At 40.6% G+C, this 22402-nt stretch overlaps 1 protein-coding gene across 9 annotated transcripts in view; it reads left to right on the forward strand.

Moving 5' to 3' along the window:
* Nucleotides 1-22402, forward strand: part of ARHGAP26 (Rho GTPase activating protein 26) — a 536050-nt gene that overhangs the window by 40658 nt on the left and 472990 nt on the right. Inside the window, exon 1 of one of the 9 annotated variants that reach the window (XM_049873959.1) lies at nt 21134-21826. The exons of the other annotated variants lie outside the window; for them this stretch is intronic. Within the exon in view, the coding sequence (XP_049729916.1) occupies nt 21820-21826 (7 nt within the window). The 5' untranslated portion in view covers nt 21134-21819. Of the gene's footprint in view, nt 1-21133; nt 21827-22402 lie in introns of those variants that run through there. 9 annotated transcript variants of the gene reach the window in all.

The following is a 22402-nucleotide window of genomic DNA, read 5'->3' on the forward strand; positions in this document are numbered from 1 at the left end:
TGCCTTCCAAAGGCGAATATTGAAGATCCCCCCACCCTTACCCCTTGGGCTACTCTTGTGTTTGAAGAATGCTGCTGTACCCAACTGTTGTTCTTGAGAGGAATAAGGATGAAAATGCCTCGTCCTGAACCCTTGTGCTTGGCATAGCCTACACCCCTTGGGGAAACACTGTGTTCTTTAAAAAATGAATTTAAGTCCCTGCTGTGCACTCTCATCTCTCATGCCAGTCATTGATTAGCATATCCGTGCAGGCAGTTTCCTTCTGCCTGTCGAGGCTAGCGTGGGTGTGGGTAAGACTCAGTAACCTTGAGGATTAAAAAAAAAAAAAAAAAGTACTGAAAAGAAGAGCAGAGTTACGTTGGAGAGGATCTGCTCCCTCTACAATTCCTGGCAGCTCTAGAGGTTGTGAGAGTTGAGATGAGAAAAACTGTTCTGTGATACCTTCTGTTTAAATGAGGTATTTGTTTACAAGTGTCCAGAGAAATTTTGTTTTACAGTAATGGCTACAGCTTTGTCAGTTGTAGCCCGGCCCTGTTACCATTGGTGATGGAGGATATAAATGGATGTGTTGAAGTTGACATTTTAAAAATTTCATTTTGAGTCTACCCTTATTTTCTGAACATCCTTTGATACAACTAGACCTGATTAGTAGAATTTGACGCTTTCAGAGTTTTCTCTCTTTGTTTCTTCTGTCCTTAATTTTAGTGGAAAAGTCCACAAAAAGGGACATAGCTGAGATTTGGCAGTAGAATGGAAGAGAGAAAAATTTAATTGTAGTCATTAACTATAGTGGCTCCGGAGTGTTTTAGATGAAATTTCTCATTTTCATTGATTGAGAAGTAGACATTAGACATTTTTTTAAAATAGCTTTATTGAGGTAGAATTTACATATCAGAGCATTGGGAATTTGGAATTAGCTCAGGGACATCTGAGTAGAAGAGTAAGTCTGCGTCTCGAATTCTGGTGGGAGGTCATGAGACCTTATTTTCCTGTTTATACGGGGAAGTCCAAACTTGAGTTTGACTCCACTTCTCTAAGCCTCAGTTTCTTCACCCATAAAATGGGGATAATAGTACTTGGGCCTACATCATAGGGTGATGTGAGGTTTCAGCGAGCTACTGCGTATAAGGTGCTTGGTACCATGTCTGGTACAGCATAAGTAATTTTGGGTGTTTTAGACCCCTCGATCTAGACTTGTACACACACTCTCACAAAGTTTGAGAAATTTTTCTTTCTGACCTGCATAGATTTTTTTGGTTAAAGTACCTAATTCAGTTGAAATTGTATTGTCTTATATTTGGGGAATAAAATAGTCATCTGTAGTACTAATTTAATGTAGGGTTGCCACTTAGTTAAATTTGAATTTCAGATAAAAAATGAAAAATTTTTAGTGTAAGTATGTACCAAATTATTCATTGTTAACCTGAAAGTTAATTACTCATCTTAACATATTTATTTATGAAATCCGACAACCGTAATTTAATTTCCGTTACCTCTGTGCGGAATCTTTTGCTACTTGTACAGTTGTTACAAATGAGTTGAGGAATTTTAGATAGCACTTAGGGATATGATTTTATTTACATCTAACCAGTACCAGTAGTTGCCAGTAGAAACTTGGCCTTTAACGAATAGCCCCATCATACATTGAAATACTGGTTGCATAGTAGCCAGACATCTTTGTTGAGAAATAAGCAAGAAGAAAATTTCTCTATGGCGCTTCCTTCTACTGTATGGTATTACTGAATTTATGGTGAGCAGGACATTGGGAATGGAATTGTAAGAGTCCTGCGGTGCTGTTAGCAGTTCACTTTGGGGGAAGTAGTTGACCACAAGCAGAGACTCTGATGGTATCCAGGGAACCTGTTTTTCAGCTTTAGTAGCCAGTTGGAAGCATTACCTGTGGAGGAGTCCAGCAATGAGCATCCCTGTCTGCACACCTTGGGAACTCATGAATACAAAAGGAATAAACGACCTGGTTCTTGATAATTGAGAAATGTGTAGTTTCATAGAGAGGTTTCATAGAGAGACAGGATCACTATGTTTTAATAATTGCTATAATCATATTTATATATATGTAATGTGTATATTCAGCACTCTGGTGGCGCAGTGGTTGAGAGCTATGATGAGCCATGGCTGCTAGCCAAAATGTTGGCAGTTCGAATCCCCCAGCTGCTCCTTGGAAACTCTATGGGGCAGTTCTGTTCTGTCCTATAGGGTTGCTGTGAATCGGAGTCAGCTTAGTGGCAATGGGTTTGCTTTTTGGTTTTTGAATGTATATATTCACATATATAATATTATAATTATACTTTGTGACTTTGTATCAGCACTGTTAGGTTCTTTCCATGCGTTGTCACAGTAATCCTTTCATCAGCCTATAAGGTAGATCCTATTATTGTCCTCAGTTTCCTTAAGTAGAAACTGAGGCTTAGACTGTGAGATGGAGCCTGGAATCAACCATAGATTGGTCTGATTTAAAAGCCTCTCTTCTATCCTGTGAGGAGCCCTGGTGGTACAGTGGTTAAGCACTCGGCTGCTAGCCGAAAGGCTGGCAGTTCTAACCCACCAGCTATTCCAGAGGAGAAAGATGTGGCAGTCTGCTTCTGTAAAGATTGCAGCCTTGGAAACCCTATGAGGCAGTTCTATTCTGTCTTGTAGGGTCACTATGAGTAAGAATTGACTTAGTGTCAATAGGTATTCTATCCTGTCTCTTGTATCAAAAATTGCACGTATAGGTTTGCCTTAGGCTGTGTTCTCTAGAGAAGCAAAACTAGTAAAGTGTATAAATATTTATATAGAGAAATTTATGTCAAGGAAATGGCTCACTTGGTTGTAGAGGCTGGAAAATCCTAAGTCAGGATGGAGGCTTCTCCTGATTCACGTAGCCACAGGGGCTGGCAAACCCAAGATCACCAAGGCAGACAGCAGGGCTCTTGCTCGCAGGCGGCGAAGACCAATGAATCCCAAGATGGGCAAGCAAGATGGCAGGTAAACTGCTACCTCAAGTCCCAAGAACTGGAAGTTAGAGAAACAGGAGCCACCTGGAGGATCCAGAGTGAGCAAAAGCCCACGAGCCTTGCCAGAGAATCCACCTATATTGGATGCAGGCCATACCCCCAAGGAGACTCCCTTTCAATTGATTGGGTTCTCACAGCAGATTCCATTGTGGAGGTGTTCGCATTCTATCAAATCTCGTCATGGAAGAGATCACATCATCATATGACTACCAAACTATATCATAACTGCCAAACCACTGAGAATTATGACCCAGCCAAGTTGACACACAACCTTAACAATCACAAGGTTGCATCATGTGAAACTGCCAATATTTAACCAGTTTTGAAATACAAAGCTGGCAATTTCATTTGGTTCAACCTACTCCCAAGAATTGGACTCAATATAACTATTACTCAGAACTTGCCGAGGCTGGCTGGAGTTAATGAAATGTGTGGAGCTGGTTAAGGCTTAATAGAGAGGCTTCAGGGAGATTAGTTTTCATTCACTCATTCATTTACTCACTCACTCACTCATTGGCTTGCTCACTCACTGAACAGAAATTTACTGAATTCTCCCAAGCACCATACTAAGCATGTGCATGAGCAGGTTTTTCTTTTTTGGACTTTTTATTATGAAAAATTTCCCTCCTGCTTGTTTGCAGTCAATCCTGTACCCCCCCCCCCCCCCCCCGTAACCACTGATCTGCTTTCTGCATGCTTGCCTTCATATAAATGGAATCATCAAATATGTGGTCTTTTGTGTCTGGCTGCTTTCAGTTAGCATAATGTTTTTGAGGTTCATCTGTGTTGTAGATGTATCAGTACTTAATGCCTTTTTATTTATTTGTTGTAAGGATGGACAACATTTTGATTTTTTCACTTACTAGTTCCTGGACATTTGGACTATTTCCTCTAAAATTTTTTTTAACTATTATGTATATTGCTACAATCAACATTCCTGTGCCAGTTTTTATGTGGGACTATATTTCCATTTCTGTTGAGTAGGTACCTAGGAGTGAAATTGCTGGGTTGTCTGGTAAGTTTATGTTAAATTTGAGCAGACTTTTGAGGAGGGAGAGTGAAAAATGGGTTTACATGAAAGCTCAAAAGTGGAAATGAGGTTTGGACTAGTCAGCAAGGCAACTGTGACCTGGAGTAAAGTACTGGAACCGAGAAAGATGAGCCAGAAGGCTTTTGAATGGGGATGGTTAAGAAGGCAGCCGCAGTTAGCAAGAGAGATTCCTATCCCTGAAAGGTGATTGCAACGAAGGCAAGAGGCTTCTTTTTCCATTGCTGATTTTGGACACAGGTATTGAAATGTCATTTTATAACCTTCCAGCTGTGATCGTCCTGAACAGGAAAGTAGCAATGCCCCCTTCTACAGCATTGGTTCCCAAATGCTCAGGCACACTATTTTCTCTGAGAAAAATATGGACAGTATAATATACTATAATAAGTTTTTCATGAAGCTGAATTTATGTAATGCAAAGCTCTGTGTTTTATTCTGAGATTATATCCTTCTTATTACTTAGGCATAGTTAAAAATTTTTGGTTTTATTAAATGATGATATATAGGTTTTTAAAAAAAATTGTATTTTTTTGTTCTTGTTGAAAATTTACACAGCAGAACATACATCAGTTCCATAGTTTCTACATGGACAATTCAGTGACATTGATTACATTCAAGTTGTGCAGCCTTTCACACCCTCCTTTTGCAGATTGCTTATCCCGCATGAACATAAGCTCACTGCCCCCCTAGGCTTTGTGTCTAACCTTTCCAGTTGCTGTGCCAATTGGATCCCTTACAGGTAGTTATTTAAAAGAGCGTAATGCTTGTCTCAGTTTTTTAGTACTATTGTAATAGAAATACCACAAGTGGATGGCTTTATCAAACAGTCTAGGAGGCTAGAAGGCCGAATTCAGGGTGCCAGCTCTGGGGGAAGGCTTTCTATCTCTGTTGGCTCTGGAGGAAGGTCCTTATCATCAGTCTTCCTCTGGTTTAGGAGCTTCTCAGTGTAGGAACCCTGGGTCCAAAGGAAATGTTCTGCACCCGGCACTGCTTTCTTGGTGGTATGAGGTCCCCATGTCTCTCTGCTCGCTTCTGTCTTTTATATCTCAAAAGAGATGGGTTTAAGACACAGTCTAATCTTGTAGATTAAGTCCTGCCTACTAATCCCATCTCATTAACATCGTAGAGATAGGATTTACAACATATAGGAAAATCACATAGTATGACAAAATGGTGGACATTCACGCAATACTGGGAATCATGGCCTAGCCAAGTTGATACATGCATTTTTGGGGGACTCAGTTCAATCCATGACAATGCTCAAGGCAGACATCCTTCACTAATTAAGCTAAATTATTGTTTGGTTTAAAGACTACTTCAGGGGATATTTTTGGTTTGAGGTTTAAAGATTATCTCAGGGCAGTGGTTTCGAGGGTTCATCCAGCCTCCATGGCGCCATATAGCCTGGATTCCATGGCATTTGAAATTCTGTTGTGTGTGTTCTCACTTTGATCAGGGTTCATCTATAGAATCTTTGATCAAAGATGTTTGGTTATGGTAGCTGGGCACAATATAGCTCTGGTCTCATGGCAAAGGAGAATTTTTTTTTAATGCCTGTTCTTGGCAAAATAAAATATTGGCAGGTGTGTGTGTGTGTGTGTGTGTGTGTGTCAGTGTTTAAATTGGTTGTTGAAATCCCTAAATGTGAAAATCACTGCTCCAGAGAAGGTTTCGGGAAGGAGTCTTGACATGCCTGGCTGGCTCTTGTGTCTTGCATCCTTCCTCACTTCTTATATTATGAGTATGGGCATTTAGAGTGACGCCTAGATGAGACCAAAATAAAAGATGAGTGAAACTGAGAAATGACTATCCTGAGCCTTTAACCCCATTACTGAGACATCTGACTGTAAATATATACATTTGATGACACAGGTTGTCTTCATTCACTTTGTAGTGTAAGGGCACCAGAACCAAGCTGAGGTTGGATTTATTATGCATCTTTGGGACTATCCAACAATTGATTCTCTTCAGGATAAGTGATTGTTTTCTTTGGATGTTCTGCTGAGGCTGGGAGGGGTAATGTGGCGAGGATTGTAGGATAGAATAGCAGTGCTGGATCCTAGAGGTGAAGGTAGCCTCTGTCTAGGTTGAAGCTAGGGAATGGAATTTGGGTGTGATGTGGTCTTGAAGTACATATAACCATTTTCTCCAATAATTATAACAATACAGGCAGTCCCTGACTTCCAACTGTCTTTTTTTTTTGGTACATCTTACTGTTAGTAACATGTACTTCATACAGTGTTGCAGTGTGTAATTTGCCGATGTTATCATTCTCAGATATTCACTGGCAGATGTTTATATGTAACGTTTCCAACTCCTGAAGACAAATACCAGATTTATAAAGATACTGATAATAAAAAGGCAATAATAATGAAAACTAAAAAAAACAACAACAACAACAAAAAGAGGTATTCAGTCTGCGTCAGAACTGACTTATGTGACAGTTATTGGAACAGAACCCTTTCGTAAGTCGAGGACTACCTGTAATGATGATATACATGACATTAGTAAGGGTGAAAATGTTTTGAGGGTTTATTCTCTTTCAAACACTGTGCATGATGTAGTTTGAACCTCACAACACTTATGTTAGATAGGTATAGTTGTTATTTCATATTCGTGTGAAACAACTTAGGGCCAAGAATGCTAAGTAACTTGCTCACTTAATGTGCCACTGGGTGAGAGATGCAGAGCCCACTCCTAGTCAGGAGCAGAGCTGGGATTCAAACCCAACCTGTTCTCTTAAAAACCTGAGCCTCTCAGATCAGCGGTTTCCACCCCAGACTTTATTCCAGGGGCCCAGCACTTTGGTTCAGCTTTAGTGTGGTGGTCTCATGTGTACAAACGGAGCTGTGAATAGATTCGATAGACTATGCTTAGCAAGGCCTCCCTGGGGCAGCCTGCTTGGCTCTGGTGTGTCCAACATACTTTATTTGCTGCCCCCTCTGTGGACAGACAGCTCTATTGATTCAGCCTTGGGAAGTCTTTGCCCCGGCTGCCCTTTTTACCCCTTTTGTTGATCCATCCCAGAATGTTCAAGTTCACACCCGTGCTGCAATCCCAGCCCCTGAGGCCATGGACAGAATGTAAGAGCCTGCCCTGGTGGTCATCAGCACAGCGTCTGCACTGCTGAGGGTTGGGCCGGACAGCAGGCAGGTAGCTTCCCCCTTGCCTTCCCTCAGGAACTGGGTTTTTTTAAATCTGCTGTCATCCTGCAGTTCTCACAGGCCGTCTTATAAATGCTTTGGCAGGAACCTAGAGATAGAGGTAGTTAGAGAATGAGAGACTGGGAGATTCTCTCCATCGCTCTTTCATTTTTAAGTTTAAGAATGTTGTGTTTTAGAAGAACATTGGATTGAATGATGCTTCAAGTCTTTCTTCAGCTTGTTAAACCCCAACCACAGTTTGAGGTTATGAAATCTGGTCACCTGACTGGTATCCAATTCTGCTTGTTGTTGTTAGCTATCATCAAGTGGACTCCTACTCATGGCAGCCTTACGTACAACAGAGTGAAATGTTGCCTGCTCCTGTGTCGTCCTCACAATCGCCAGGATGCCGTGTCCATCGTCGCTGCTGTTGTGCCAGTCTGTCTCACTGAGGGTCTTTCTCACCTGCATTGCCTCTCTACTTCACCAAGCATGGTGTCCTCCTCTAATGAGTAATCTTTCCTGATGACATGTCCAAAGCAAGCGAATTGGACAATGTCCTGTTGCGATCATGAGATTTTCATTGGCTAATTTTTGGGAAGTAGAATGCCATGCCTTTTTTCCTAGTCTGTCTTACTCTGAAAGTTCTCTTGAAACCTGTCCACCACGGTGACCTTGCTGATATTTGAAATACTGGAGGCATAGCTTCCAGCATCATAGCAACATGCAAGCCACCACGACAAACTGACAGATGGGTGGTGTAAATTTTGCTTAATGGTACATAATTTCTCACTTCCCTTTCTTTTCTTCCTTTCCTTTTTTTTCTTTTGCATTTTAACATTTATCTTAGTTTATTCAGAGCAACCTGTGAGGTATGGCTGGTGTTATTAACTTTTGGTAAAATAGAGCCAACAAGGCATGGAGTGGTTAAGTGAGTTATGCAGGGTCTGGCTAGAATTGGGTCTAGAAATCGGGTCTCCTGAATGCTATCCTAGCTGCATTCCTTGTTATCGTTTTGTGGGACAGGCGGACCATTGACAGTGAGATCCGAGGACTGGGCAGAAACTCAGTGATGTCACTGGGGTTGGTGTCACCCACTGCGATAACTCATTGTGTCAGCCCCCCCATGCTAATTACTACAATATTGTAGCTAAAACATCAGAAAATGTGAGAAAATCAGTGACTGTAAAAACACTGGCAGCAATGAAAACAACAGCAAATACTTGTAGCGTGTGCAGAGAAACCACATGATCCGAAGCATCATTGTAATTGGGTAATAACGACAGCTCTGACCGGAGTGCGTTAGGAGGCTCAAAAAGTAAATTAGCATAGAGTTTTAGCCTCTTAGGTGTATTGATACATGTAAGATGGACTTATAAAAAATGTTTTTGTTGTTATAACTAACTACTAGGGATATTTTTATAAAACATAATAGATGGCTGCTGAAACAGTGCACAGATATTTTAGTCATTTTGGTGTCACCCCCTCAAACAGTGTCACCCAGTGACATCTGCAGCCCCATAGTGATGCCACTGCAGAAACTAAGGTTCCTTTTAGCTTGTGGTTGAGCTGGTTAGAGCATGCATGGTCCATCTGTTTGGGACCAGGATTGAGCTCCAAGGTGGGCTAACCAGCTCACAAAAAAAGAAAAAGTCTCTTCTGTCACTGCACATGGTATTCTAGCCCCAGGCAGCTGCTGTGGAAGTTTTGGCCACTGTCTGAGAGGCACAGAGCAGATTGTCTGACCATGGATGAACTCTGAACATATGTTTTATTCATATATGGCACATTGCTTATTAAGCTTATGTCCGTGTACTTTTCTAATTCTCTGGCACCTGGCCCATCAGATAGCTACTTCTTTCGTAAGATAAGTGCCTGTATGGTTGGCTGTTCTGATTTTAAGTCATGAATTTTGACTTTTATCAGAACTTTACAGCTTGCTTTTCAAAGGACTTAGTCGAGTGCAATTGCATGAAATGGCAGTGTTAAGTTTTGTAATATAGAAATGTTAACGTGCAACCCTATAAAATGTGCGTTTTCAGCATCTTTTTGAATCGTCTTATTTGCATGTTTTATCAGTTTATGTTAGACATTTTTATTACTAAAGTAATCTATGTTCATTGTAGAATGATTAGGAAATGCAGATACAGAGAGAAAGAGGAAAAAATGATATATTCTAAACAGAAGTCCCCCTAGAGAAGTCAGGATGTGAAAGACTTTGAACTTCTCAGAGAAGGGGCTGGGTCAGTTGGTGCAAGTCATTATCATTCACAGAGTTGCTCTTCTCTTCCTTCATATGCTAGAGATCAAGATACAGATTGGAGTGTGTCTTAGTCATCCAGTGCTGCTATAACAGAAATACCCAAGTGGATGGCTTTAACAAAGAGAAGTTTATTTTCTGACAGGTCCAGTAGGCTACAAGTCCGAATTCAGGGCGCTGGCTCCAGGGAAAGGCATTCCCTCTCTGTTGGGCCTGGAGGAAGGTCCTTGTGAGGCATCGGTCTTTCCTTGGCCTGGGAGCATCTCAGCACAGGAACCTCAAGTCCAAAGAACGTGCTCTGCTCCTGGCGCTGCTTTCTTGGTGGTATGAGGTCCCTTGTCCCTCTGCTGGCTTCTCTCTTATATATCGCAGAAGAGATTGGCTTAAGGCACTATCTGATCTTATAGATCTCATCAATAGAACTGCCACTGATTCATCTCATTACATCATAGTGCTAAAATTTACAACACATAGGGAAATCGCATAAGATGACATGGTAATCATACAATATTGAGAATCATGATGTAGCCAAGTTGACAGATATTTTTTGGGAACACAGTTCAATCCATGACAAGATGTCTAAGCATGTCCTAGAGAAAGTCAGGGTAGCATTCAGTTTGCTTTCCCCTGCTATGCACCTCTCTGGTTAAAAGGTCAAAAGTCCTGCTGTTAAGTCTACCACCTGCTGGGGGCGGCTGTGAAAAGAGAAAAATAATCCTTCAAGGTCTTTTATTTATATAGTTGATAGCTCTAGAGCAGTAGTCAAGAAATCAAACAATGCATTGCATTGTGTATCTGCTACAAAAGACCTCTTTAAAGTTCTAAAAAGCAAAGATGTCACTTTGATGACTAAGGTGTGCCTGACCCAGCCATGGTCTTTTCAGTTGCCTCCTGTGCATGTGAAAGTTGGATAGTGAAAAAAGAACACAGAAGAAGAATTGATGGATTTGAATTGTTGGTGAAGATGATTGAACGTACCATGAGCTTCCAAAAGAACGAACAAGTCAGTCTTCAAGAAATACAATCAGACTGTTCCTTAGAAGTGCAGATGGTGAGGCTTCAACTTGCTTACCTGGACACATCATCAGAAAAGACTGATAGCCAGAAAAGGTCATCATGTTTGGTAAAGTAGAGGGCCAACGAAAATGAGGGGACCCTCAAGGAGATGGATTGACAGAATAGCCTCAACAGGGGACTCAACCATACCAATGATCCTGAAGATGCACAGGAACAGACAGTGTTTTGTTCTGTTATACATAGGGTTGCCATGAGCTGAAGCTGACTTGATGGCGACTAACAACAAAAGTTCTATAGAAGAAAGGGGAAAAATACTTTTTTTCTCCCTGTGGTGAAGTATCTTTGAGTATTTTATTGTGTTTTAGGTGAAAGTTTACATAGCAAATTAGATTCCCATTCAGTAATTCATAAACAAATTTTTTCATGACATTGGTTACAGTCCCCACCAGTGTGTCAACACTTTGACAATTTCCACTTCACCTTCTCTGTTTCCATCCACCCAGGTTCCCTGTCCCTCCTTGTCTTCTCATCTTTGCTTTTCGGTAAATGTTGACTGCTTGGTTTTGTATAGTGGATTGTTTAAAGGAGCACATTCCTCATGGGGGTCATTGTTTATTTTAGAGGCCAATCTGTTATTCGGCTGAAAGGTGACATCTGGGTATGGCTTCAGTTCCGGGTTAAAAGGGTATCTTGGAACGATAGTCTTGGGTGTTCCCATAGTCTCTACCAGTTCAATAAGTCTGTTTTTTTTCTTTTTTTTTGAGTTTGTGTTTTGTTCTACATTTTTCTCCCCTTCTAACCGAACCTTCTACTGTGTCCTTGGTCAGAATGGTTGGTAGTAGTAGCTGGGCACCATCTCGTTCTTCGGTGTCAGGCTAGAAGAGGCTGTGGCTGGTGTGGGCCGTTAGTCCCATGGACTAATTTCTTCCTTGAGTCTTTGGTTGCCTTCACTCTCCTTTGCTCCAGACAGGAATAGACCAATAGTTATATGTTAGATGGCTGCTCTCAAGCTTTTAAGACCACAGCTCTACTCACGAAGCTAGGATGTAGAACATTATCTTTATGAACTGATTATACCAATTGACTGAGTTGTCCCACGAGACTATGGTCCTGAGCATTCAAACCCAGTAAATCAATCCCATGAGGTATTGGATATGTCTAGGAAGTATCCACAACTGTGTCCCCTATGTGCTTTATTGTATATGTGAATATATATGCAGGACATACAAATTGTATATATATGCCCACAGATACACCTGTATAAGTATGCACATGTATTACCACATACCTTCCCACACCTATATAGCATACATATCTAATTGTGTAACCACTTATGTACTTTTTGCTTGTTATTACTGTTGTTGCAAAATTGTGTATGTTACAACACATACCATAGTTGTCCTTTACTCTTGCATACCTCTCAGTGTCTTCATTTACCTTAGTCAAGTTGTGCTGACCTCCCCCTTATTGTGTATTGCCTTTCCAATCACCAGAATTAACACATGTCAACTGTTTAGTAAGTGATTCTCCCTCCCTCCCTCTCCTGTCCCTGGTAACCGTCAAAGAACATTGCCTTCTGTGTGTAAACCTATTCCTGACTTTTTATAAAAGTGTTATCATACATTATTTGTCCATTTGTGTTTGACCTATTTCCCTCAGCGTAACACCCTCCAGATTCATCCATATTTTAAAATGTTTTGTTGGACTCATCGTTATTGTTTATTGTTGTATAGTATTCCATTGTATGTATATATAACAATTTGTTTATCCATTCATCTATTGACGGGTACTTAGGTTGTTTCCATCTTTTTTGCTGTTGTGAATAATGCTGCAATGGACATAGGTGTATATATGTCTATTCATGTCACTGCTGTTGTATCTCTAGGGTATATGAGTTGGATTGCTGGATCATAAGGTATTTCTATTTCTAGCTTTTTGAGGAAGTGCCGTACTGTTTTCCATAGTGATTGTACCATTTTACAGTCCCCAACAGCAGTGTATAAGAGTTCCAATCTCCCCACAATGTCACCAGCAATTGTTGTTTATTGTGGGTTTTTTTTTTTTTTTTAAATTGTGCTTTAGGTGAAGATTTACAGAGCAAATTAATTTCCCATTCAGTAGTTTATGGGGAAACCCTGGTGGTGTAGTGGTTAAGTGCTAGTGCTGCTAACCAGGAGGTCGGCAGTTTGAATCTGCCAGGTGTTCCTTGGAAACTCTATGGGGGCAGTTCTGCTCTGTCCTATAGGGTCGCTATGAGTCGGAATCGACTCCATGGCAGTGAGTTTTTGGTTTCAATAGTTTATGAACAAATTGTTCCCTGACATAGAGTGCACTCCCTGCAATGTGTCAGCAGTCTTCCCATTACTGCCCCGAGTTCTCCATTTTCATTCTTCTGGATTTTCTGTCCCTTTCTGCATTCTCATCTTTGCTTTTGGGCATATATGTTGTGCTTTTGGGCATACGTTGTGCTTTTGGTCTCACACAGGTGATTGTTCTGAGAAGCCCTTTCCTCGTAGGTGTTATTGTTTATTTATAATACCCATTGCTATCAAGTCAATTCTGACTCATAGCGACCCTATGGGGCAGAGTAGAGCTGTCCCATAGGGTTTCCAAGGAGCGCCTGGTGGATTCAAACCACAGACCTTTTGGATAGCAGCCGAACTGCTCAACCACTGAGCCATCAGGGCTCTACATTGTTTATTTATAGTCCTGTCTATTATTTGGCTGAAAGATGATCTCAGGGAATGGCTTCAGTTCCAAGTTTAGAAGGGTGTCTAAGGGCCAGAGTCTCGGGGGTTCCTGCAGTCTCTCTCAGACCAGTAAATCAGGTCTTTTTTATGAATTTGAATTTTGTTCTCCTCCCCCCCTTTTTTTTTCTTTTTTGCTCACTCTAGGACCCTCTATTGTGATCCTAGTCAAAGTGCTCGGTAGTGATAGCCAGGTACCACCTGGTTCTTCTGGTCTGAGACTGGTGGGGGCTGTGATTCCTGTGGTCCAGTAGTCCTTTGGACTAATTGTGTCCTTGAATCTTGGTTTCCTTCACTCTGTTTTGCTCTGTACTGAAGGAGAAGTATCTTAGATGGTCCCTTGCAAAATTTTTAAGACCCTAGATGCTACTCCCCTAAGTAGGATGTAGAATGTTTTATGAACTATATTATGCCAGTTGACCTAGATGAACCTGGGAGTATGGCCCTTAGCCTTCAAGCCCAGCAACTTAGTCCTGTGAGGTGTTTGGTTATGTCTAGGTTGTTACCATCACTGTGCCACCTGTGTGTTCCTTTATATGTATGAATATACATGCAGCACATACAGATATGCGTGTAGAAATATTCACAGCCAAACGTATATATGCACATGGGCGTACTCCCATATGCCTTCCCACACCTATTCAGCATACATATCTACCTATGTATCCACCCATAAATTATTGTTATTACTTTTGTTGCAAAATTATGCGTGTTATATTATTTACCTTCATTGGCTTTTATTCTTGTGTACCTCTCAGTGCCTTACCTTGCCTTGGTTATGTTGTGCTGACTTGCCCCATATTGTGTACCACCTTTCCCTTCACCAAAGTTAACACGTGTCTACTGTTTTTTACTGTCTAGTTAATGATTTTCTCTTACTCGCCTCACATCCCTGGTAACCATCAAAAAATATTTTTTTGTGTGTAAACCTTTTCTTGACTGTTTGTAATAGTGATCTCCTACAATTTTTGTCCTTATTTCACTCAGCATAATGTCCTCTAAATTCATCCACATCATGAAATATTTTGCAGATTCGTCATTATGTTGTATCATTGCATAGTATTCCATTGTGTGTATGTACCACATTTTGTTTATCCATTTATTCACTGATGGGCACTTAGGTTGTTTCCATCTTTTTGCTGTTGTGAATAATGCTGCAGTGAACATGGGTGTGCGTATGTCTATTCTTGTCACGCCTCTTATTTCTCTGGGTTATATACTAGTTGTGGATCATATGGTATTTCTATTTCTAGCTTTTTAAGGAAGCACCATACTGTTTTCCATAGTGCCTGTACCATTTTACATTCCCACCAGCAGTGTATAAGAGTTCAAATCTCCACAAATGCTCACCAGCATTTCTTGTTTTCTGTTTTTCTGATCAGTTGCTATGATTGCTGGGCTGACATGGTATCTCACTGCAGTTTGATTTGCATTTCTCTAATGGCTAATGATTGTGCGCATCTATTTCTTTATGTGTTTGTTAGCCGCCTGAATATATTCTTTGGTGAAGTGTCTGCTCATGTCCTTTGCCCACTTTTTAATTGGATTGCTTGTCATTTTTGTTGTTGGGATGTTTAAGTTTTCTGTAAATTTTAGAGATTAGACCCTTGTTGGATATGTTGTCACTAAAGATTTTTTTCCCAGTCTGTAGGATCTATTTTTACTCCTTTGGTGAAGTCTTTTGATGTTAATTTTTAGGAGATTCCATTTACCTGGTTTATCTTCTGCTGTTTGTGAATTTTTACCTAGGTTTTGTATTCTATTTATACCACATATTAGGGCTCCTAACTTTGTTCCTATTTTTTCTTCCGTGATCTTTATAGTTTTAGGTTTTACATTTAGGTCTTTGATCCATCTTGAGTTAATTTCAGTATATGGTATGAGGTATGGATCTTGTTTGATTTTTATGCAAATGGATATCCAGTTTTGCCAGCACCATTTGTTTAAGAAACCATCTCTTCCCTGTTAATGAACTTTGACCCTTTTTCGAAGATTAGATCTCCATGTTGTTGTTGTTAGGTGCTGTTGAGTTGGTTCCAACTCACAATTACCCTATGTACAACAGAATGAAACACTACCTGGTGCTGCGCCATCCTCATAATTGTTGCTATGCTTAAGCCCATTTCTGCAGCCACCGTGTCAGTCCATCTCCTTGAGGGTCTTCCTCTTTTTTGCTGACCCTCTACTGTACCGAGCATGATGTCCTTCTCCAGGGACTGATTCCTCCTGATAACATGTCCAAAATATGTGAGATGTAGTCTTGCCACCCTTGCTTCTAAAGAACATTCTGGTTTTACTTCTTTTAAGACAAATTTGTTTGTTCTTTTGGCAGTCCTTGGTATATTCCGTATCCTTCTCCAACACCACAATTCAAAGGCATCAGTTCGTCTTCGGTCTTCCTTATTCATCATCCAGCTTTTGCATGCATATGAAGTGATTGAAAACACCATGGCTTGGGTCCAGGTGCACCTTAGCCTTCAAGGTGGCATCTTTGCTTTTCAATGTTAAAGAGCTCTTTTGCAATAGATTTGCCCAATGCAACGCATCTTTTAATTTCTCGACTGCTTCCATAAGTGTTGATTGTGGATCCAGGTAAAAGGAAATCCTTGACAACTTCAATCTTTTCACTCTTTATCATGATGTTGCTTATTGGTCCAGTTGTGAGCATTTTTGTTTTCTTTATGTTGAGGTGTAATCCATACTGGAGGCTGTGGTCCTTGATCATCATCAGTAAGTACTTCTAGTCCTCTTCAGTTTCAGCAAGCGAGGTTGTTTCATCTGCATATCGTACGTTGTTAATGAGTCTTCCTCCAATCTTGATGCCCTGTTCTTCTTCATATACTCCAGCTTCTTGGATTATTTGCTCAGTATAACAGATTGAATAAGTATGGTGAAAGAATACAATCCTGGCACACACCTCTCATGACTTTAAACCACTCAGTATCCCCTTGTTCTTTTCAAACAACTGCCTCTTGGTCTCTGTACACACTCCTTAGGAGCACAATTAAATGTTCTGAAATTCCCATTCTTCGCAATGTTATCCATAATTTGTTATGATCCACACAGTCGAATGCCTTAGCATAGTAAATAAAACATAGGTAAACATCTTTCTGTATTCTCTGCTTTCAACCAGGATCCATCTGATATCAGCAATGATACCCCTGGTTCCACGTCCTCTTCTGAATCCGGCTTGAATTTCTAGCAGTTCCCTGTCGATATACTCCTGCAGTCGCTTTTGAATGATCGCCAACAACATTTTACTTGCATGTGATATTAATGATATTGTTCGATAATTTCCACATTTGGTTGGATCACCTTTCTTGGGAATAGACATAAATATGGCTATGGCTATTTTCCAGTCGGGTGGCCAGGTAGCTGTCTTCCAAATTTCTTGGCATAGACGAGTGAGCACTTCAGCGCTGCATCCGTTTGTTGAAACATCTCAATTGATATTCTGTCAATTCCTGGAGCCTTGTTTTTTGCCAATGCTTTCAGTGCACCTTGGAATTCTTCCTTCAGTACCATCAGTTCCTGATCATATACTGCTTCCTGAAATGGTTGAACATCGACCTTTTCTTTTTGGTATAGTGCCTCTGTGTCTTCCTTCCGTCTTCTTTTGATGCTTCTGGCATCATCTAGTATTTTCCTTGTAGAATCCTTCAGTATCAACTTGAGGCTTGAATTTTTTCTTCAGTTCTTTTGGCTTGAGATATCTCAAGCGTGTTCTTCCCTTTTGATTTTCTGTCTCCAGCTCTTTGCACGTGTCATTGTAATACCTTGTCTTCTCAAGACACCCTTTGGAATCTTCTGTTCAGCTCTTCGACTTCATCATTTCTTCTTTTCATTGTAGGTATTTGATGATCAAGAGCAAGTTTCAGAGTCTCTTCTGACATCCCTTTAGGTTTTTTCTTTCTCTCCTGTCTTTTTAATGACCTCTTGCTTTCTTCATGTGTGATGTCCTTGATGTCATTCCACAGCTCGTCTGGCCTTCAGTCATTAGTGTTCAGTGTGTCAAATCTAATTTTGAGATGGTATCTAAATTCAGGTGGTGTATTTTTTTTTTTATACTCAAGGTCGTAATGCGGCTTTTGTCGACCTGTTCTACTTTTCTTCAGTTTCAACTTGAACATGCATATGAGCAATTGATGGTCTATTCCGCTGTTGGCTCCTGGCCTTGTTCTGACTGATGATATTGAGCATCTCATCTTCTATTTCCACAGATGTAGTCAATTTGATTCCTGTGTATTCTGTCTGGCGAGGTCCATGTGTATAGTCGCAGTTTATGTTGGTGAAAAAAGGTATGTGCAATGAAGTTGTTGGTCTTGCAAAATTCTATCATGTGATCTCCAGCATTGTTCTATCAACATGGCCATGTTTTTCAGGTACTGATCCTTTTTCTTTGTTTTCCAACTTTCACATTCCAATCACCAGTAATTATTAATGCATCCTGATTGGATGTTTGATTAATTTCAGACTGCATAAATTGGTAAAAGTCTTCAATTTCTTCATCTTTGGCCTTAGCGGTTGGTGCGTAAATTTGAATAGTCATATTAACTGGTCATGTAGGTGTATGAATATTATCCTATCACCGACAGCATTGTACTTCAGGATAGATCTTGAAATGTCCTTTCTGATGATGAATGCAACGCTATTCCTTTTCAAGTTGTCATTCCCGGCATAGTAGACCATATGGTTGTCTGATTCAAAATGATCAATACCAGTCCATTTCAGCTCACTAATACCTAGGATATCAATGTTTCTGTGTTCTGTTTCATTTTTGAGGATTTCCAATTGTCCTAGATTCATACTTTGTACTTTCCGGGTTCTGATTATTAATGGATGTTTGAAGCTGTTTATTCTCATTTTGAGTTTTGTCACATCAGCAAATGAAGGTCCTGAAAGCTTGACTCCATTCATGTCATTAAGGTTGACTCTACTTTGAGGAGGCAGCTCTTCCCTGGTCATATTTTGAGTGCCTTCCAACCTCTCCACCATGGGCGACCCTGTTGGTATTTGAATACTGGTGGCATAGCTTTCAGCATCATAGCAACATGCAAGCCCCCACAGTACAATAAACTGGCAGACGTGTGGGGGCAGCTCTCCATAGGTGGATGGATTTACTTCTGGGTTCTCAATTCTGTTCCATTGATCTATGTTTCTGTTGTTGTACCAGTACCAGGATGTTTTGATTACTGTGGCTGTATAATATCTTCTGCGGTCAGGGAATAAGAAGCCTCCTACTTTGTTCTTTTTCTTCAATGATGCTTTCTTAGCAGAGCCCTCTTTCCTTTCCATTTAAAGTTGGTGATTAGTTATTCCATCTAATTAAAGAATGCTGTTAGAATTTGGATCAAGATTGCATTATATCTACAGATCACTTTGGATAGTACTGACATTTTCACAATGTTAAGTCTTCCGACCCATAAGCATGGTATATTTTTCCATTTATGTAGGTCTCTTGGTTTCTTTCAGCAGCATTTATAGTTTTCATTGTATACTTATTTTACCTATCTAGTTAGATTTATTCCTACATATTTTATCTTTTTGAGGACTGTTGTAAATGATATTGTTTTCCTGATTTCCTTTTCAGAGTTCTCTTTATCGTAGAGGAATCGAACTGATTTTTGTTTGTTGATCTTGTACCCTGCCACTTTGCTGTATTCTATTAGTTCCAGTACCTTTCTTGTAGAGTCTCTGGAATTTTCTTTGTATAGCGTCATATCCCCTGCAGATATGGATAGTTTTACTTCTTCCTTACCAATCTGGATGCCCTTTATTTCCCTTTCTTGCCTTATTGTCCTGGCTAGGACTTCTGGTACAATGTTGAATAGGAGTGGTGATAAAGGGCATCCTTGTCTGTTTTGCATTCTCAAGGCGAATGGTTTCAGTCTCTCTTCATGGAGAATAATGTTTGCTGTGGTATGCATTAAAAAACAAAACAAAACAAAACAAACCCAACCCCATTGCCGTCGGGTCAATTCGGACTTGTAGTGGCCCTGTAGGACAGAGTAGAACTGCCACCTAGAGTTTCCAAGGAGCACCTGGTTGATTCAAACTGCCGACTTTTTGGTTAGCAGCCATAGCACTTAACCACTACACCACCAGGGTTTCCATGTAAAGGAATTTTCCTTCTATTCCTATTTTGCTGAGGATTTTATCAAATACCATTTCTTCATTGATTGATAATGACCGTGTGGTTCTTTTCTTTTGTTTCATTTATGTGGTGGATTATATTGATTGATTTTCTAAAGTTGAACCATCTGTGCATACGTGGTATGAATCCTACTTGTCATGATGTATTATTTTTCCGATATGCAGTTTTATTCTATTGGCTAGAATTTTGTTGAGAATTTTTGAGTCTGTATTCATGAGGGATTTTTGTCTATATAATTGTTTTAGTGGTGTCGTTGCATGGTTTTGGTACCAGGATTATGCTGGCTTCATAGAATGAATTTGGGAGTATTCCTTCCTTTGCTATGTTCTGGGATAGTTTGAGTAGTATTGGTATCAACTCTTCTCTGAATGTTTGGTAGAATTCTCCAGTGAAGCCGCCTGGGCCAGGGTGTTTTCTGTTTTTTTTTTGATCAGTGCCGTTTTGCAAGGGTAAGAATGGTATTTCATTGCAGTTTTGATTTGCATCTCCCTAATGGCTAATGATTGTGATTATCTCTTCACATGTTTGTTAGCCACCTGAATGTCCTGTTCGGTGAAGTGTCTGTTCATGTCCTTTGCCCATTTTTTGACTGGAGTGTTTGGAAGAATAGTGTTGCGGTCATACTTCCTTTTTCACTTACTCCTCCCAGCTCTGCAAGAGCCATCCACCTGTCTTCCCACCCACCCACCCCTCCCTCCCTCCCTGCCTCCCTCCCTCCCTGCCTCCCTCCCTCCCTCCCTCCACCCCTTGTTTACTGTGCATCTACTGCGTGCCAGACATTGATCACATTTGGCTCTGGGGATGCAGCATGAACAAGACAAGTCCCTGCTCTCCTGGAATTTGCATCGAATTGGTGCATGTCTGGTTTCACTGCTTCCCCTGCCATGGATTAGGTGCCATGAATATGTGGGTGAAGGTGTTCTTTTCTCCACTGGAGCAGACCAAGACTCCTAGGTTCTGTTCTAGAGCTCAGCTCATCCTCATACCCACGGGTGACTTGAAACATAATCATCCCTGAACAGGGAATGTTGAGAGAAGGCCTGACTGAATTCTTCTTAAAATGTGACTTTACTGTTGTCCGGGGAAGAACGGGGGAGCAGATCACAGAGGGAGGGGTTGTGGCTTTATCTGAGAGAGAAAGGCTTATTGTGTGTTGTTGTTGGAACAGGTCCCAGAGACCTCAGTATAGTTCTTTGGACAGGGCTGAGCTAAGCTACCATGCCATAAAATAATAGCTGAAAGAATCAGTGTGGAATTTCGGAGAGTATCAAAGGGAGCTCTGTGTTATAGCCCTCCCTAGGCAGAGGGCAGGACTTCAGTCCCCAGGTCAAGCCCTATCGTTGACTTCATAATATCTTAATGAACACGCCTTTTGTGTCTGTATGTCTGTTCTCTTGGACTTTTTTCTTTTGTGTATAGTCATTTATTAAGGGATTTTGAAGGAAAATTTAAAACTTGGTCTCTGTAAACTCTCTCTTCCCTTGAGCTAAGGCATACCTGGGTGGATGGGTGAGCTCAGGGGTGGGGACATTTGATACAAAGAACTTAGAAAGCTCCTGGATAGAATATTTCCCAAACTTCATTAGCACGTACACTTCCGTCATGATTTTTTGCCACATCAGCGTAATACCTGTTTTATTGTTTGCTTAATATTTTTCTTTAAATGGGTGTACCTTTTCTTTTTAAAAGTAAAAAGGCATTCTTTGTTTTAAAAGGGACTTTTATAACATGGTCATAAGTAAAGAACCAGTAAAATTTGCCAAAAATATAAATAATAATAAAAATCAATATGTAAACTCTACTTAGTTTATTTTAAGGAGCTCTGGTGGCGCAGTGATTAAGTGCTTGCCTGCTAACTGAAAGGTTGGTGGTTTGAACCTGCCAGTTGTTCTGGAGGAGAAAGATGTGACAGTCTGCTTCTGTGAAGATCACAGTCTTGGAAACCCTGTGGGATGATTCTACTCTGTCCTATAGGGTTGCTGTGAGTTAGAAACCATGACAATGGGAATGTTTATTTTAGTGCCACCTAAAGTGATTTTATATGCTACAAGTTGTATGTTTTCAACACTTAAGGAAATTCTATTGTAGGTTGTGCCAGCTGTATTCAACATATTCCAGGAGAGTTTGATGAATAAATCTATCCCCATCTAGTAACTTTCCCCTGTTTTCCTCTCCCCCACTAAAGTGGAAGTGATTCCTGGATACAATGCTAGTGTACGTGAGACCACACGGAGTATTGCAGGAGCTGAGGGAAAGGAGCATTCTCTGCTGCCCTGTGCTCTGTTGTTGCCTGGGCTGCCCCTCTTTCCGATCATCCGAAAGGCACTGACCCCTGGAAGAACTGCACTGTGGTCTCTGGGTGCAAAATAACACTGCCAGCATCAAAGAGCAGAAGATGCAAGTGCTGTGAAACGTGCCGTGGACCAAGCTGTGCACATGCCAGGTGATTCCTCTCCCTTGTCTTTTTTTGGCAAGCTTCCTCAGCCTCTGTGGCCTATAATAGAGGCTGAGAGTGTGGGCTCTGGACGCCGACAGCGTGGGTTCAAATGCTGGGCCTGTTCCTTATGCAACCTTTGGCAAGTAGCGTTTTTATTCATTTATTCAGCAAATAAACATTGAGTGCCTACTACGTAACAGCCACTGTTCTAGGCTGTAGAGATATAGTAGTAAACAAACGGGGGGAAAAAAATCATACCTTTGTAGAGCATATGTTGTGACCTTTTCATTTGTTAAATGGGAGTAATAATAGTCCTACCTTGTATGGTTGTGAAGTTTAAGTGAATAAGCATATATACCAAGAGTACATGGTGCCTGACTCATAGTAATTGGTTAATAAATGCTAGCTATTTAATTATGGTATGTGTCCAGCTTTGTACCAGGCTTTGAACCCTCTCATATTATTCCATTTCTGCTTTAGTTTCAGGAACTCCCAACTGAAATATTCTTTATTTCTTAGCATTTAAGTAATTCCTAAAACCATATTACAAAAAACAAAAACAAACAAAAAAACAACCCAAAC

This window comes from Elephas maximus, chromosome 2 (genome assembly GCF_024166365.1).
Source record: "Elephas maximus indicus isolate mEleMax1 chromosome 2, mEleMax1 primary haplotype, whole genome shotgun sequence".
Taxonomy (NCBI): domain Eukaryota; kingdom Metazoa; phylum Chordata; class Mammalia; order Proboscidea; family Elephantidae; genus Elephas; species Elephas maximus.